The following is a 17,324-nucleotide window of genomic DNA, read 5'->3' on the forward strand; positions in this document are numbered from 1 at the left end:
CGGCAGCAGATCAAAGCCTTATTTTCATCAAAAGCCGCAAAGTGAAATGGCAGAACAAGGGCAGTGCTGCCACAGACAAACTGACAGGCAGATTATTGTGTTCAAGTTGAGGTATAACAGGGTCCTTATATTTAAAACTGCCCATTACCCAAAGTAACATGTGAGCAGATGTACGGTATATTACACTTGGCAGAGTGTTTTTTATGAGGGAAACGAGTGGGCCAACTCACCAGACAAGAAAGGGAAGGTATATTTGAAAAGTTGCCGCAGTTATTAACAAAATAATTGAACATTGTGCCTAACCACATTCCTACCCTCTGTTGAAATAGAACTCCCTATTATCAGCTGTCCATAATTCAGCTATAAATCTACGTACGTGCTGAAAACCTCTCAGGCTGGTTATTCGTCCTCTTCCTTTCAGTGTATGAGGGGGGACCTATTTGTTTGACGGAGGAAAAGTGCAGGAAGCCACACCGTTACAACCGGACATGTGGACACATCACATATCCGCCTGTGGATCATTTACATGACAAACTGCAATACAGCTTTAACAGGGCACTAACCTGTGGATTCACAGGAGCAGCACAGGAGGCATAAAATCACATTTTATGATTTTATTGTATCAAGACCTTTTATTACCAGTGTTTTCTTTGACCTCTGTATTTCAGCTCCATGTAAAATGCTGCACTCCCGTCCCCTCCACTGCCATAGGACCGCTGCGCCATATAGCTGCATCCACCCCATGATATCTGTTGCTTTCTCTCGGCGCTGAACTTGCACTTTGCACGGTGGCGTTCAGCTGTTTGATTGTTACATAACTCTGACGTGGGCGGTGGGGCTGATATTTAACAACAGTCCACCAAATACTGCCGTTTCACTTCCTGTACAACCACAGTTTATACACAGTCCTAGTGTATCACTTAAAACGAGTTGAATATATATCAGTGCAGATTTGATAAAGAGCCTGTTAGCATAAATTATATAGATTTTATGAATGACAGGCAATACAGTATGTCTCACATTTGAAGTTTGAGGCAGGATGCACTAGGTTCTACAGGACTGGTGACAGAAGTAAATGGTTTGAGAGACATTAGTTATTTACCTACATGTATCATAATGATGTACAAATACAGATCCCCATGTCTCTGGTGTTGGTGCCTCCCAACCGGTCTGAAATTCAAGTAAAAGGCCTCATGTCAAACACATGCATGCATGTAAAGTTATCTAGTCGGACTGACCACGTGTCCATACATGGATCCGACTACAGCCTGCATGGCGTCTGATCAGGAACTTAGACATATGTTTAAAGTTCCTGACTTCACCTCTCACTCAACGTCAGCCCCAAGAACCCTCAGGATAGGAAAGATAATAGATGGGTGGGCTCTGTTGGCAGGTATATTAGGAAAACAGGCTCTGAAGAAGAAGTAGACATTTCTCTCAGTAAAGCAAAAACACCATTCAATAAAGACTGTAGGTTTCATCGTCACCCTCTTGTCCAGGAGTCATGCTGTGCATATCAGAAACAGTGACACAGGTAAAAGGTCTTATTTTATTTAAGATTTGTTTTTCAGGTGGTGTAAAACAAGAAAGACGCTTGCAGACGTCAGCTTCACATCCACACCTGCACAGTCACAGATTTGGCTGAAGCTTTTTTTATAGTGTCAATGCAGATTTTGAAAAACCAACAGAAGACATGTTTCACATTGTTTAGGCAGGGCTGTGTATGACTATGAAAAGAAACTGCAATACAAAAAGTATTGTGATTTGATTAAAAAAAACAGTTGGTAAACTAGGGCATAATATTTACTCTTTTTAAAATCGCAGTAAAAGGAAAATTCATCTTATATACAGTAGCATTTTAATTCTGTATCGTGAAACATCTGCATTTCTTTTAATGATAAAAAATATTTTTGGTAGCTTTAATTTTTTTGTGTTGCAGTTATATTATCCTGAGTTCATACACACCTCCAGACATTGTGTGGAAATATGTTCTGTATCATTACCCCCAATTAATGTAAACAAAAATTTCAATAATGTACTATATCACTCATACTGTATTTTGCAATGTTCTGACTTTCAAAAGTCTGTTGGTGATGCCGATGACATACAATACAATTTTTTGCATCATATACTTCTGTATTTGAACAGTGAGAGTTTCAGTCTGACGGCTAATGAACTCGTGGACATTTATAAAAAGGACAGCAGATACTAAGAAAATCATGACCGTAAGAATTAAGGCAACTGTTAACCAGGAAACCACGAATATAGATTACACATTAAAAAGGGGCGTGTCATAGTTTCAGGGCACCTTTAAGACAATCAGCAAAATGACAGCCTCTTTAAAACTCACTGTTGTGTGACATAAAAAAAAAACAGATGAAGCCTCTTCATCCATTACAAATGATGGCCGTCTTATCTTATTGTTTCCTTCATTCAGCTGGCACTGTGTGCTTCCATTAGCCCGTCATTCAGTGTAAGCGAGATGTAGCATAGAAGATGATACGGGCTCACGCAAAAACCTCTGAAGAAGCCCTCTACAGGTGTCTTGACTCCCCCTCTTTAGTCATTTGGCTGAGAGCGGTTCTCATTTAAAAAAGTGCAGTGTTTGAAGGGAGCGTCCATCCCGTGGGGACGTTACAAGTAGTAGTCCAGCTTGCTTTCTATCGTCTTGCAGCCTGTCGCAGCGAAGACCCTTTCAGTTTTGGGGAAATAGATTAAATCATTGGCCACCTTTTCTGCCAAACTCTGGTTCGGCTTCATTCCTCTGGATTTCATCTCGGCCATGGTGCACAGGACGATGTGCTGGGACTCCAGAGGCAGCAAGGGGACGAAGAAGTCCACCAGGTTCTTGTCAATCAAACTTGTACGGTAAAATCCACCTAGAGGGAGATAGTTTTTTTGTTTTTTTTTAATCAAGTGTATATTCTGAATGATAATGACAACATTTTCATGCAATTTATACTTACTTTGTTGGTCGTTGAACACTGACCTAGAGAGCAAGGATTCCAGGTCTTTCAGCTGGATTTCATCTCGATTTTTTGCTGAATTCCAGAAATCTAATGCTGTTTCAACGATTTTGTCGGACCCAGCATTGCTGTGAAGAAGATCAGAAAGTAGGTTAAAATTTGCCTTGAAATATCTGTTGGCCGGTAGGAAAGTTGTATGAAGACAACACAAACCAAGATTGAGGAGAACGAACGCAACAAAGAATGAGTTCATTCCCAGCACGTGTTGTAAACACTTCTCTTTAATAAAATAATTATGTATTCACACTGAGAAGTGGAGAGACTTGATATGGACTGTTATCAACAGCTCTGGGGGAGATTATCACCTTGTATATTACAGATGAGGTAGAAAGACATTTGATCTATTTGTACAATGCTTTATTTCTTTCAGTACATTTCATTTAGCTAATGCTTTTATCCAAAGCGTCTTACAATATGTGCATTTAAACATGAGGGTACAAAATCAGAGCCCAGTACATTAGTCGGAAATCTGTGGTGCTTCCACCTGCTGAACGCAGAATAAGTTGTAGGAACCAGTCTTTGCTGGAACATACACAACACAAAAGATTATTTTAGAGTGAGCGTCTTCTTTTCATTAGATGAAGCACTGCAGCACCTGATGTCCTCAGCATCCACTGTGGCAGCAGCAACATGGTGGAGATCGGCAGCTTCAGGCTGGTCAACATGAGGACAACCTGCACCAGCTTCATGTTTTCCTCCGTTAACTAAAGATGAACTGCAACTGTTTAGAATTGGCAGTCAGAGTTATTTTCTATATTCATTATGGTTGGTTAAAAAAAATGAACATTTATCAGAACAATGTTTATCTTTTACTTTCCGATTTGATACACTTTAGATAAAAACCCAGTGTTTTATTATTCTTCTTTGCCATAGGAGACAGAACACGGTCATCACAGCTGTGTCCCTCAGGCTCGTCAGTCCCTAATAAAATGATAGAAAACATAAAAGTAACTCAGTGTTCAGTCTGGTTGGATTCCAGTTGTGTCTCAGGTTGGACATCCTAGAGAAACATTCAGCACAAATACACAAATATGTAAAGTGATACATGTGCTAGATTACTTCAAAGTTCACCAGATCATATTCATTTCAGCTTTAAGAAATATGTGGTGGACATCAGCCTCAGGCTCTCCATGTGACTGTCTATTCTAGTAAAGTTAAACTTCCTACAATTTAAATTAAAATGCATATGCGAGTTTAAATACTCTTTCAGTTGATCACAGTAAATCTGTTTCTGTGTGTTGGTAATAACTACCGTACGGTCCCATTGGCATCGCCATTACTGCTGGTATCTTTCCTGCTGGCTAGCTGAGCTAAGCTAAGATAACAAGCAAGGTACACAGACACCCATACCTGCGAATCACTACTAACACATAAATAAAATACTAAACTTTACTTACCACAGAAACGGGAGCGCAGATGTCTTCAACTTGTCCGCCAGAAAAACAAGCCGAACATCAAATCATATTATCCATCCGATATGTGAGTGGAACCCTTTCCACAGTCTCAGTTCGTGTTTAGTGACGGGGATTAGCAGGTTAACTCAGGTGAAGCCGAGCCGGCAACAGGCTAGGAGCTGGAGTCACGAGCTGACTGTGACATCACGTGATAATAATGCATAATACCAAACCTAATTTAAACGAGTGAGTTAGAAAAAAATTCATTCCCCTCAGAGTTGTCATGAAGGAAGAAATTAGTGATTAAGACTAAAACCGTTTTTTTAACCAGGCTGTATACAGGTTTAAATCTGCTCTAAAGTCAGGCTTTTTAACATGGGAGTAGAAGGGAATTGTCTCCGTCTTGGAGCCAGCCTCCCGTGGCCACCGAGTGAACTGCAGCTTCTTGCACGTCTGTATTTGTCTCATCGCTCAGCCCGGGATGTTGCCCCTTGGCTATGACGTATCCAACGAATCATCGACTATTTATTTCATCTGCAACTATTTTTGTCATCGATTTTTGTCGACTGTGTTGATTCATCGTTGCACCCCTACATTCAATATTAATAAGAATTGTATAAGCAAGCACCAGCGTTCTGTCACACTTCAGTATGTGGACAGTGTTGAACATTTCCTCTTCGATATCCTCGATTAAAAGCGGTGGTCGAGAACTGGATCAAACCGTGAATCGAAATTGATTTTACCATACCAGACTGACACAGGCATTCAAGGGTGCTGATCATTGTCACGGTGGCAACATTCATTGAAACACTTCCTCTTTCACAAGTTGTCTTCAAAGCAAAAGCACAACTTTCATTCTGTTGCTGTAATCTGAAGACGGTGTTGTTTGTTAAACGACCACTTAAGTAAATCATTCCAACTTATATATAAACCACACACTTTATGAAAAACACCTTATGAAAAACATTGACTATAAAACCTTCGTTGCAGATGAACCAGGCAGGATAAAACCAAGGTTTTTTAACTTCACTCTGCAATTGTGACAAGGAATAATTCTGACGTAGCTCTGGAGCATTAACACAGGACAAGAACAGCCCATTCTAAACAGGTAGGTTTAGAACGGGCACTGCACTAGATGAAAATGTAAAATCTATTGGTTTATGACATGGCCAGAATTTTTGCCTCTCACCTGAGGAAGATGAAGATTGCTTTCCGATATGAAACTCCATCCAGATTCTCATAGTAGTCCAGGAATGGCTTAATGCCGTCAATCAAGCCAGGATGCATCTTGTCCATCTCATCAAAGACAAACATGGAGCGTTCACAGTTGGTGACGTTCCCTTTGATCCACTGCTTTAACTGATACTGAGGAGAAACAGCAGCAAATTTCGGTTAACACAGAACGGCTGAAAAAGAACAATGCCGCTGTGTTTCAACTGATAGTAAAAGATGTCTTATATGGACTCTTATACATACCTTATAGTGCTCATATTGACTTGAATGTGGGAAGTGATACGTGGATGCAAATAAATGAAAAAAACTGCTCTTGGTTCCCTCCTTGTAAATGTTGTTAGCAATCAGCTTGCTGATAAAGTTCTTCCCTGTGCCGGTCCACCCGTGCAGAGAAAGCACCAGGGGCTTCTTCGGGTTGTCATTGTTCATGAACCCATCCACGGCTTTCAAGATGATGCGCGACGCGATGTGCTGTCCGAACAGTTTACTCTTCAGGTCAGCCTCGAGACCTAGAAGGTACACAGCAGAAGGTCAACAGGATGAGGGTCTGCAAACACCTGCCTGAAACATCTTTCTCTGAATATTTAGACATAATCCATTTAGTTAATAGGAGACAGCTTCAACAATTAAAACACTCATATACAAGAACTCAAGCTTAATTTGTGCAGCAACAGTCGATCGAAGGCCCTGTTCACACCTGGTGATAACATCCATTCGGAGAGATCCAATCACAAGTGGGCCGTGCTAAGTTCATCATTTCTGGGTGAGAAGAATTTGTTTTTGGCCATTCAGATTTTATAGATGTGTCTGTTGTCAATGTGTGTGTGTCAGCACGAGCGAGAGATGGAGAGAGAGACACCAGGAGAGGCTGAGTGGATCAATCCGTGCAGCTTTAAAATTAAATAAGATCTTACCCATTTGAAAACATTGAGAAATGTAGAGATACTTTTGTTCATTGAAACCGTAGCGAGTCACAGGACGTCAGCTGAGTAGTTGTTGCGCCATTGGCCATACGCATCCCGGCCCCGCTTTAAATGGGGTCTGAGTGATCGGATCGCAAATGTGTCCTCAATGTGTTGTGGGTGAGTTCACATTCGAAGTTAGAGCTGCACTTGTGAATCTGATCATTCAAAACGTATGTTATACCAGGTCTAATCAGGGTTGAAGTGTCTTGGGGGTGACAAGCTGCCAAGATAAATATGAGCCACATGACTAATGCACACAAAATAAAACACCAAACAAGTTTCACAGCCTGTGGAGCCACACATGGTGATCCGTTGCGCTCTGTGTCCAAGCGATAACGGGGTCTTTTCATAGTTATTGAAAACAGTGAATTAATCTCATGCTATTTGGTCACATTCACCGAACAGAAAAAGAACTGTGGCTATAACCCATGTATTTGATACAGCATGGGATGCTGTTCCAAAAATGCAAGACTCTGTTTAGAATTATTCCCATTTCCAAAATATCCTGACTGAATATCGGACATAAAAGCTGTTTATAAAGACTTCCAATTCTCTTGAAGTTTCTGGAGCTGATTTTGACAATTGAGTTAGTCAGTTACACACTTCTCACCGGAGATCATGCCCACTCAACAACATCACATAAAGACAGAACAGGCAGGATAAGGCATGTGAATGAATGCATCGTGTTGCATCATTCTCCCCACTCCAAACCAGTGTATCATCAAACTAATTTTGAAGCTGCTCTTTCAAGGCTAAAAAGTGTGTGCAGAGTTTTGCTGTCAACTAGCATTTACATAATGGCGTTAAAGTAGTCTCATGGAAAAGTCAGGTATTAGAGGTAGGCTCTACATTGACTACGTTTATACAAATATATAAACGTTGCTCTGCTCTCAGGTCCTCAGGCAGGCTGCTACTGCCTTATATTGGTACAGTACTGCATTGTATGATTCAGCAGGACAGCGATCTTTGCCAAACCACCAGCTGAAGACCCGACTCAAGGCAGAGAGCGGGAGGAGGCTGATCTCAGTCAACTGCAGAAGATTTTACTCAAAATACCAAACGTGAGGATTGTGTTTGGCTCCATGTGTATTTGTCCTTTGAACCCATAACCTGTGCAGGGTAGTGTGTGCTGTCAGAGACTTCATCTCACACCATTCATTGTATATCGATGTAAATCTGCTGGAATTTTTTTTAGAACTAAGATTAAAGAAGTCAATATGATGAAGCACAGAGTCTGAAGGACAGTGGGAGGGGGTTTGACGGAATAAAATGAACCCAAACTCACGCCATGGCACTTCGGCTGCCATTTAAATTGTACATTGATTTACACATCCGTCCCCCCGTGTCACGTGAATCGCAGGTGAACGCGTTTACCTGTTGCATTGAAGGCTATCCAATTCGGGTCGCAACTTTCATGGAAATAATTGTAGACCGTCCGGCTCACGATCGAAGTGGCACCGATCACAAGGGTTGTTGTGAAGGGATCGAACGCGTTGGCCAGCGCGCAGGTTGTCGACAAAACGTGCAGCAACAAACATATACGTGCAACGTTCATCGTCTCGACCTCTAAATCCCGCACATCGGTTGTTTGACGTGTTTAAAACCAGCATTAAACCCACGGTGTATCCGCGCCGAAGTAACGAGCGCCTTCACAACGCCGAACTTCCGCATACGTCATCAAGAGGTGACGAAAACAGGAGGAGGCGTTCAACGAATCGCAAAGCCGGAAATGTTTAAAAAATAATGCAAAATAAAACAATTCAGAAGCCAACAGCCAGTTTGTGATATACGTCAAACCATTGCAGCACTCGGGAAGCTAACTGACAATGTAGCACATACGCCCGCTTGGCTAACGCTAGCTTAAAGCAGTTGAAGGGTGACATAAGAGTAGAGATGAGTCCTGTTACCTGTCCGGTTGAACACAATCCACTCGGGGCGGCAGCACTCATAGTAGTAGTTGAAAATGGTTCTGTAGTTGGTGAGGAATGCCGTCAGGGTCGCAACCACGCCGAACGCGATAGTGGTGCTGACGGGCTCTATGGCCTCGGTCCCGGCCCCGGAGCAGAGGAGCAGCCACAGCAGCAGGACCGGACTCTGCGTCGGTCTCATTTCACACACAAGTCTCCTGTTTATCCACAGAAACGTCCTCATACACAGTCAATGGTTCGAACACGTCGTACAGACAGAGTGGATGAACTCTGCACTGGAGGGGGGGGGGGTGCCGGTTGTTAAGAACACGCGCGGTGTCGTGACGTCACGGACCGAAGGTCCGTCTATTATCGGCTCACCTGTTGGTGTTTCTTTAGTTTTCCTTTTACCGTAAAGCTAAAACACCAGAGAAGGGGGGGGGTGCAATTACACCTTTGGGATTGAAACCTTTTCACAAAGTGGACTTAGTGATTCCAAAGTTTTAAAGAACGCTTCACAACCATGCTGTGGTCTAATAATAACAATAATAATAACTGTAATTATTATTTAATTATTATTTATTATTTTCTATTTTATTATAACACTTGCCACGCACAGACTAGCGCAACCAAACTTTGTTGTGCCTGAGCAGAAGCCAAATGCATGTTATGAGTTCTGTCGTGTTCTTTTGTCCCAAATATGAGAAGTGCCGGTCTCGGTTTGGTTCGACAAGTATTTATTAATAAGCAATGAAAAGGTATGAAAAGTTACAGCAAAACAATGGGCACCCAACGCACAGCCACGGCCCTCGAGCAGAACTGGGCAGTCACGAATCGCAACGCACGGACGGTGGCTGTAATGTTTTATAACAGTAGGTATAACAACTTGATTGGAAAATAACAAGGGGGAGTTTTCCTTGATGCTGTGCAGCCGTAGTACCAGCCGCTTGGCACTAGAATCAGGAAGCAATGAGGAGCAGCTCCCAGTCTCGCTCCTCCTCTGGTAGTTGCTGGGCGAATCTTCACATGAACAAGCCTTGACTCAGCTAGATAGATAGATCGATAGATGGATACTTTATTTATCCCGTGGGAAATTTAGGTAATCCATACACTTATTCACATACACCTCACCGACATACATACATAAATCACATATACATAGGGAGAACAAATTACAGATAGAGGAATTGGTCTGACCTTATGTTACAGAATGCAATGATCATGTCAGTGTCCAGAAGGAAAGTGTTCTTGTGCTGCTGGAGTGGAAAGCACAAAAAAAAGATATCTATAAAAACAACAACAAAAAAAGATATATGTAAGTATATAAGAATATGTAAGTGGTAAAGTCTGTGCATGGGGCTAGTATAGACGCTAAAGGGATGGACAGTAGGTTGGTATATAATGAAATGAAATGAGATGAGATGAGAAGAGTAGAAAAGGGGAGGGCAGACTTGAGGTAGACTCATGCAGGGAAGATCATCCCCCCGCCCCCCCCCTTATGCGTGGCGTTATAAAGCTGAATGGGCTTGGGGGCAAAGGACCTCCTCAGCCTGTCCGATGAGAATGGCACTGACAGGAGTCTGCCACTGAATATGCTCCTCTGTCCGTTGAGAGTTCTGTGTAGTGGGGGGGGCATTGTTCAAGATAGTCAGTAACCTACTCTACTCGACCCACAAGCTGACACCTTGTGGGTCAGTGTTGTTGTTCATTGGAGTAAAGAATATTGTGTTCCTGCTTTATCGGCTCTAATCTTGAACAGACCTATAAGTCTGTAGGTAATGATAGTGATGGCGCCACCTACTGGCAACAGGAAGTAAGCTTTGTTTTACAACTATCATTCGATTTACAAAACATTTTCACCGTGATGTGCAAATGATGACGTGGACCGTAATGAGCAATTAGCAGGCAAGGCTCGAAATAAAGCTTTAATATCAAATGGTGATCAGACACTTTCAGCTCTTTGTACGCATATTTTAGAAGTTGTTTTTTTACAGAAAACTGCTGTTTCATCATTTATTTTTAAACAGCCATAACTTTTGCACACTGGTGTAAATGTACGGTTCCATTTTTACCACTACATAATTAAGCTGGGAAACAGATTGGAATATACACATTTATTAGCAAATAAGGAAATCGGCACATCCACTATATTGCTTTGGCCTTAAACTTGATTTGGAGCGTAGTTGCAACCTTTTGATGTGGATTATGAAAGGTTAGAAAATATGGACATTCATATTTGAAACACTGGGTGTCGCCAAAGCCCAATTAATATGAAGACAATATGAATCTTGTAAGATGATCACTGGTTACTGAAGCCTTAAAACATTAAGGCTGGTTACTGAAGCTTACATTACTCTGCTAATGCAAAGTACCACTGTGATGCACATTGTTACTTCAGGGACATTCACACTAAGTTTGTGTGTGTGTGTCAATATCCGTGAGGGTGTGTTTCCAGTCTCCTCTTCAAGGTCAGCAGGGCCACTGCTGAGCTCCAGATGGGAACTTTTGGATTCAGGCCTGGAAGCAACGGTATCTGAAAATACTGCCTGACATGGATCCGCTTTAATGACCACATGTGTTGGATAAGCAGTGCAGTGTTCAGTATCAGTGTTTGCCACCACAAGGCCTTCCTACATTCTTCTAGAAGATTCTTCTTTTCTTGTAGAAAAAACTGTCTGGGCCCACCCTAAATCAGAAATTGAGAATACTTTCCTTTAAACTATGGCTTTGTAGTAGATACATCTTGTGCCCAGCAATTCAACTTTTGAATAAAAAAATAGCTTATGGATCTTTCAAATATAGGGTAAGAATAAAAGTAACGTGTGAAAATGTCTGACAAAGATCTTTAACTCCACACCTCTTGATTAGATGGAAAACATCCCACTTGCAGATCATGAGCTGTTTTGTTTTTTTTGATAATGTGGAAACAGGTACACAAAGGTTTATAATAATGGTTTTAATTTAGCATACATTACAGCCATGGCAGCCTTTGGAGACATTAAGGATTAAACAATGTGTCAGGGGTAAAAAAGTGCTAGTGTGACTATAGGCACGTCTGCATGTATTCCACACCTTTATGACTGTTTACAAGTAGATACACAGCTCACAGACTCCTGGTTGAGACGAGGTGTCAGGTTAACATCGGGAGAGGCTTATTTATAGCTGAAGATCCACCCTAACCTCACGCAAACACATGCACTCTACCCCTGTTTATTCACACTCATAACCCATATCTCTCCCTTCAAACACTCCACGGTTCATGCATTATTACCACCCTGCAACACCGAACAGACTGATGAATATAATCGATCAATATAGGTCTGCAACTAACAACTATTTTCATTTTCGATACATCTGCAAACTTTGTAATCAATAATATAATTTATGGAATATAAAAAAACGGTTAAAAATGTCCCTTAGCTGAGGGTGACATAAAAAATATTCAGTTTACAATGATAAATGGCTGAAAAAAAGCCAACCTTCACTTGCTGAAATGCAAATATTTGACACTTTTTCACTATTCTTCTTTGAAAAAATCCATTTAACAATTGTTAGATTTTTTTAAATAGTTGCTGATTGTCTTTCATGTTGATCAACTATTCTATTAATCTCGAAATAAGTGGTAATAACAATTGAATTAATGCGTTAAATGAACTGCAGGGTGCAAATTATAAAAACTAGACTGAAACATTTAAATCTATATCTCACACCCATCATATTGGAAGTTTTAAGACTCAGTTCAATGCAGGGCAAGGCACTTGACATTAATATCATTGAAAAATACTGTTGCTTCTCTAAAGTATTATACAATGTCCCTTGTCTTTAGCTGGCTCCGTTGATAAAGCAGCTGAACTATCTCCTTGTTTTTCAGGATTAACTTCTGTTATAGCCGAATCCGGTGATTTCATATTTATTTCTTCTGATTCAGTTTGTTTGGTAGCGGTTTCCCTTTGTTCCTCTTCTACTATTTTGGTGTCTTCCTCCTCGGCTGCCGCTGGTTTTGTGTTTGTTATTTCATTGCTTTCTTTCACAATTTCAGTTTCCTCTGCAGCCAGTGCATATTCAGACATAGAGACTTCCAAAGAGGACATTATGGTCTCTTCTCCATCTCCGTCTCCTTCGTCAGCAGTCTCCTCAGGTGATGCGGTCTCTTTCTCTTCCTCCCTCTGCTCCTTTCCACCAGCCTCTTCTTTTTCCTGTATAATGGCATCAACTGGAGTCAGAGGTGTCAGGTCCAGACTTGCCTTAGGAGAGGTTGCTGCCTTTTTCCTGGGAGGGGCAACTGGTTTTTGCACTTCCAAATCTTGTTTCCACAGTTGCTGATCTGAATTGCCGCAGATATCTTTCTCGTCCAGGGTGGTTGGATGATCATCTGTAGTTCCCCAGTCTGGTTCCTCCGCAGGAAACTCAAAGCTGGAGATGCTAAGTGGGTCTACTGGGATTTCAGTGACTTCTCCTACTGATATGGTGACATTTTTCTTGGTCTTAGCTCTAGTCTTTTGTGCTGGTTGCGTGTCGTCCTCCTCTACTGATCGAGAGAGGGGCTCCATATCACACGGAGAAGAATTGGCACTAGACCTGAAGAAGTCGGTTATTTCTTCCTCTGAGTTTGGCACCTCACCTTTTTCAGGCTTGGACAGACAATCAAAATCATACAACTCTTGACACAATGTCCGAAAACCTTCTTCTGGGCCTTTTTCTTTATCGGTTGCAACCATCTCCACCACAGGAGTCTCATCTACCAGGGCATATTTCTCCAAATATCCCCTGGCCTCCCTGTCTGAATGCCTACTGTGGAAGGACTTCTCCGAGGTCATACTTTCTGTGTCCTCTTCTTTCTGTCGACTGCCGATTGCTTCCTCATACAGGTCGGTATACAGGAAGGCCATGGCTTGAGGCTCCTCTAACAAAATGGGGTCAATAATTTTGGGTGGTCCTTCAGGTAGAAAGATCGGTGTCAGCATATCTTCTTGGCTTCCAAATAAAGATGAACCACTTGGTTTTGACGGGAGCCTCAAGGGCTTACCTTTGGCATCTCCACCTCTGACCGCTCTCTCTTTATTGAGATACTCATCTGTACCACCGTAGAAGACCTCATCTAGAAGCTCGATGTTAATTTCCTCTAGACTGACTGTGTCTGACCTGTCGAGGTTCACAGGATTTGCTGTGGTGTTTTCAGACTGCGCTTGTTTTGCAGGATCCTGGCTGTCGGCGGTACCCTCGACCTCTGTCTCCACTTGTCTCTCTGCCACCACAGCAGGACTTCCTGGAGCCTGGGCATCAATCAGGTGGAACGCCTCAAAGTAGTCCACATGTCCTGAAGCTCCTCTGCCTGGAGGTCTGGCTACTGGAGCCCCTGGTGGATCCATTCCATGTGGACCTATGGGAAATGAATGCTGCGTCTGTTCAACTGACACTGTAGGAGTGTCTGTTAAGAACATTATTTCATTATCATTGGTCTCCTTGCTTGCTTTAGGAGCAGGGCTATCCTCCAGATAAGACAAGTTGTCCACCATTTCTTTGCTCTCCGCTTCATCCACAGTATCATGTTTAGGTGGAACAACAATGTTAAGGATTTCAGATCCTTCAGACACTAAGCTGAATAGCCATTGTTCTTTATCTTCCTGTGGCTCGGCAGATTCTTCTTCAGGTCCTTCTCTTTTGGTTTTCAGGTTTGGCTCGGACACTCCCACTAATTCTGGCCTTCCGGAGATGTTCTCAGAGCTTTCTGCCAAGACTTCTCGTTGTTTCCTCTGCCCGCTTGCCCTCTCTTTAGTTTTCTTCCGTCTGGAAATCAGCTCCTCATCCATGACAAAGATTATCTTCCCTGCTGGAACAGACCCAGGCTGTGCATGCCGTACTACAACCGTAGAGCTGAGATCCAGAGTTGACGATCCAGCTTCGGAGGCCCATGGTGTGCTACAGCGACTAGGGGTCGTCTCCCATGCGATCCCGCTGTCCTCTCCTTGCATGGTTACCATGGTGAATGAGGAGTCCATCATCAGGCACTGCATCTTAGGTTGCACGTTGTCATCGTGCACAACCTCACGTAAACTGAAGACACACAAACACAAACAATGTGGCAGTGAGATGAAACCACTCAATATACATCTATATACAGGTAATGCCAGATATTGCTCCCATGTATAAACGATGGCAGTCAGTTTCATCATGTGTTGAGGAAATTTCACCACGTGTGTTTCAAGTTCTGCTGCTGTAATGAGAAGATGATGATGTGATATGAAGGGACCTGATATTTTTGAAAATACCGATGAGCTCTGAGCTGCCAATGACACCACACAATCCAGCACTGCCAGGACATCAATAAGCAGGACTGGTGTAATGTGAAGTTAGATAATATACCAAATGTATTGCTAAAGCAAAGCAGTCTCTGACAGTTAATGAGACGGGACAGTGACTGAGATGGACAATACAAAAAAGAATAAAGCAGGTGTTGTTACAGAGTCCGCTGCATAACAATGACATCATTTTTAAACTCAAACTCATTCAGCTTTAGGGAGTATCATTCCTGAGTCAAAGATCCGAACAGCAGGTCTGGACCTCGCATAAATTGTGTTCATTCTGCAGAGAAAATTGGGAAATGCAACAAAGCACTAAGATTAAGATGCATTTATTTGTCCTAAACACATACACAGACATGCACAGGCACACTCATGCAGGTAGGGAAATTTAACCTCTGCTTCTGACCCATCTCGTGCAGGACACACAGAGCAGTGAGCAACCTATACGGCGCCCGGGAGGCAGATGTTGGGGGAGTAAGGTGCCTTGCTCAGGGGCACTAGACAGGGTAGGGAGAATCCTCTTGGATTTTTGGACAGATCAATCCAGGTTTGTCTTTTTGTTGTTTCTCCGTGGAGTCGAACCAGAGACGAACCCAAGACCTTTTCTGCCCATAGTCCAAGTTTCTGCCACTAGTCCACCGCCTCTCTAGTACCTTCCTCATAACAACAAGTGCTTCTACGAGCAGTTCTCCCAACGGCTAGATGACATAATTATTTCAACTTAGATTTAGAAACTTGTTGCTGAAAATGAAAGAGACAACCATTGACTCTAAATCATATTTTACTCCCTTTTGTTTATTCTTTTTTTTTTTTACCTCCTCGGGATATATTCTCTCCCCCGTCCCCCTCTCATGTTTTTGAGAAGGGGGAGACATAGGTCATTTTTTACTTCTATTACCTGTATGTTGTCAATTATTTATGTTGATTTTAATGAGTTTTTGTCCAGACTCTTTTGTCAGATTTACAGTATCTCAAACAAACACACAGTCACCAGTTTAGCTACAGCTGGCTAAGACCAATGCAACCATACGGGAATAAATAGGAACAATTTATCTTCCAAAAGGATCAAAGTTCAATCTACGTCTTTTTGACACCGCTACAAAAACAGTGCACAATAACCCACATGATTTACTGACTGTATGGGATTGCATTTTACTAACAATCTAGCAGCTGAATGTACAAACATGCTACCTAACACCCTCAGACACACACAAATACACACACACACACACACTAGTCAGTCACCATGATGCAATTTCCTTAATTATTTGATCATCACTGTGTAATAAACCGAGTCCTCTGAGCAATACTTTGGATTTGTGAAAAAGGTGATTTCACTCAACTACCACATGAAACAACAATTAAGTGAAACCACAGAAAAGAATCACAGCTCCTGATCTTCACCTTTTCCGAAGGTTCTCCACTTCATCGCTGGCGTCGAGGGTTTCCTCAGAAATATCTTCAGGCGTCAACGCCGTCATCTCAGTGTCAACATCTGACCGTGCAAAATCCTCCGTCACACTATCCATTATTGTAATATCTTGATGAATTCTCTCCAGCCTCTCACCACAACTCAGCGCTGCCCGGTCGATCCCATTCTAAGCGAGTGGGTCTGAGTCTGGTCTTCATGCTCAGCCTAATCTTGAAATAGAAAACGAGCCTTCCAGTGTTTCATCTGGAGCATTTGCAACATGTTGGGAGGTTAATTTGTCATCCGTTCACACTCTTTATACCCATGTCTTTGGTATGCACTATAAAGCCGGTTGATCTGGGTTAATAAATTGCAGTCGGTGACTAATCAGAAATGTAGAGATAAAATGCAGTCGCATGAAGTAAATGTCTTGGTCTAAATATAAGTTTTTGCTGCCAGCCTGTATCCAGTGTCAAGAGTCTGCACGCCTGCAGATCGGGAGTGGGAACACTTTGGTCCTTAGGTGTGCACAACAACAAATAAGACATCACCCAAATTAAAATTTAAGCTTTAACAGTTGACAGTTAGGAAATTAAAATACAAAAATAGGAAGCTTGAGCACCACCACCTTTACCTTTATCACTACTTTCCCCTTAATAACTTATACTCATGGGCTTCTATTCAACTCTTAATTCAATATTTCTATACTCTATGTAAACAATGAGCCTTTCTTGATTCCTGACAGACACATAAATGAAAATGTGAAGCACATGTCTGTTGTTGTCTGTCCTGCAGTATGAGGGAGACAACATGGCAAATGAAAGAGAGTTGCTGGAGAGGGTTCAGTCAACAGGTCGTATCTGGGCAAAAGTTGTCCTTGTGTGCAAACAAGTCCCACTTACCTAATCATAATCTGTAACCGTGAACAACATAATTGAATCTGTTATATTATTACTTCAATGTTATTCCTCATTTAGAGTGTATCAAATCCCAGTGGTTAAATGTAACTAAGTAACATTTCCTGAAGCATTGTAGTTAAGTACAGTTAAATAAAAAAAAAAAAAAAAAATCAAAATGCACAAGATG

The 17,324-nt window shown here is 42.0% G+C and overlaps 2 protein-coding genes across 3 annotated transcripts; both read right to left on the reverse strand.

Annotated features, from left to right (window-relative positions):
• Window positions 1-1,535: 1,535 nt before the first annotated feature.
• On the reverse strand, window positions 1,536-8,843 carry tor1 (torsin family 1). 2 transcript variants are annotated; one of them, XM_062412937.1, is made up of 5 exons: window positions 8,526-8,843; window positions 5,897-6,162; window positions 5,610-5,785; window positions 2,967-3,094; window positions 1,536-2,879 (listed from the first exon to the last, which is right to left on the reverse strand). In XM_062412937.1, the coding sequence occupies exons 1-5, from the start codon at window positions 8,767-8,769 to the stop codon at window positions 2,635-2,637; spliced, it is 1,059 nt and encodes a 352-aa protein (XP_062268921.1). In that variant the 5' UTR covers window positions 8,770-8,843; the 3' UTR covers window positions 1,536-2,634. The 2 variants fall into 2 exon arrangements, with proteins under 2 accessions (XP_062268921.1, XP_062268922.1); XM_062412938.1 differs by lacking the exon at window positions 8,526-8,843 and adding an exon at window positions 7,993-8,294.
• A 1,731-nt stretch (window positions 8,844-10,574) lies between these two features.
• On the reverse strand, window positions 10,575-17,255 carry si:ch1073-398f15.1 (cardiomyopathy-associated protein 5). The gene is made up of 2 exons (XM_062413122.1): window positions 16,232-17,255; window positions 10,575-14,579 (listed from the first exon to the last, which is right to left on the reverse strand). Exons 1-2 carry the CDS (start codon window positions 16,354-16,356, stop codon window positions 12,320-12,322), a joined length of 2,385 nt encoding a protein of 794 aa, XP_062269106.1. The 5' UTR covers window positions 16,357-17,255; the 3' UTR covers window positions 10,575-12,319.
• Window positions 17,256-17,324: the final 69 nt, after the last annotated feature.

The sequence above is a fragment of the Platichthys flesus genome, chromosome 19, assembly GCF_949316205.1.
Source record: "Platichthys flesus chromosome 19, fPlaFle2.1, whole genome shotgun sequence".
Classification (NCBI taxonomy): domain Eukaryota; kingdom Metazoa; phylum Chordata; class Actinopteri; order Pleuronectiformes; family Pleuronectidae; genus Platichthys; species Platichthys flesus.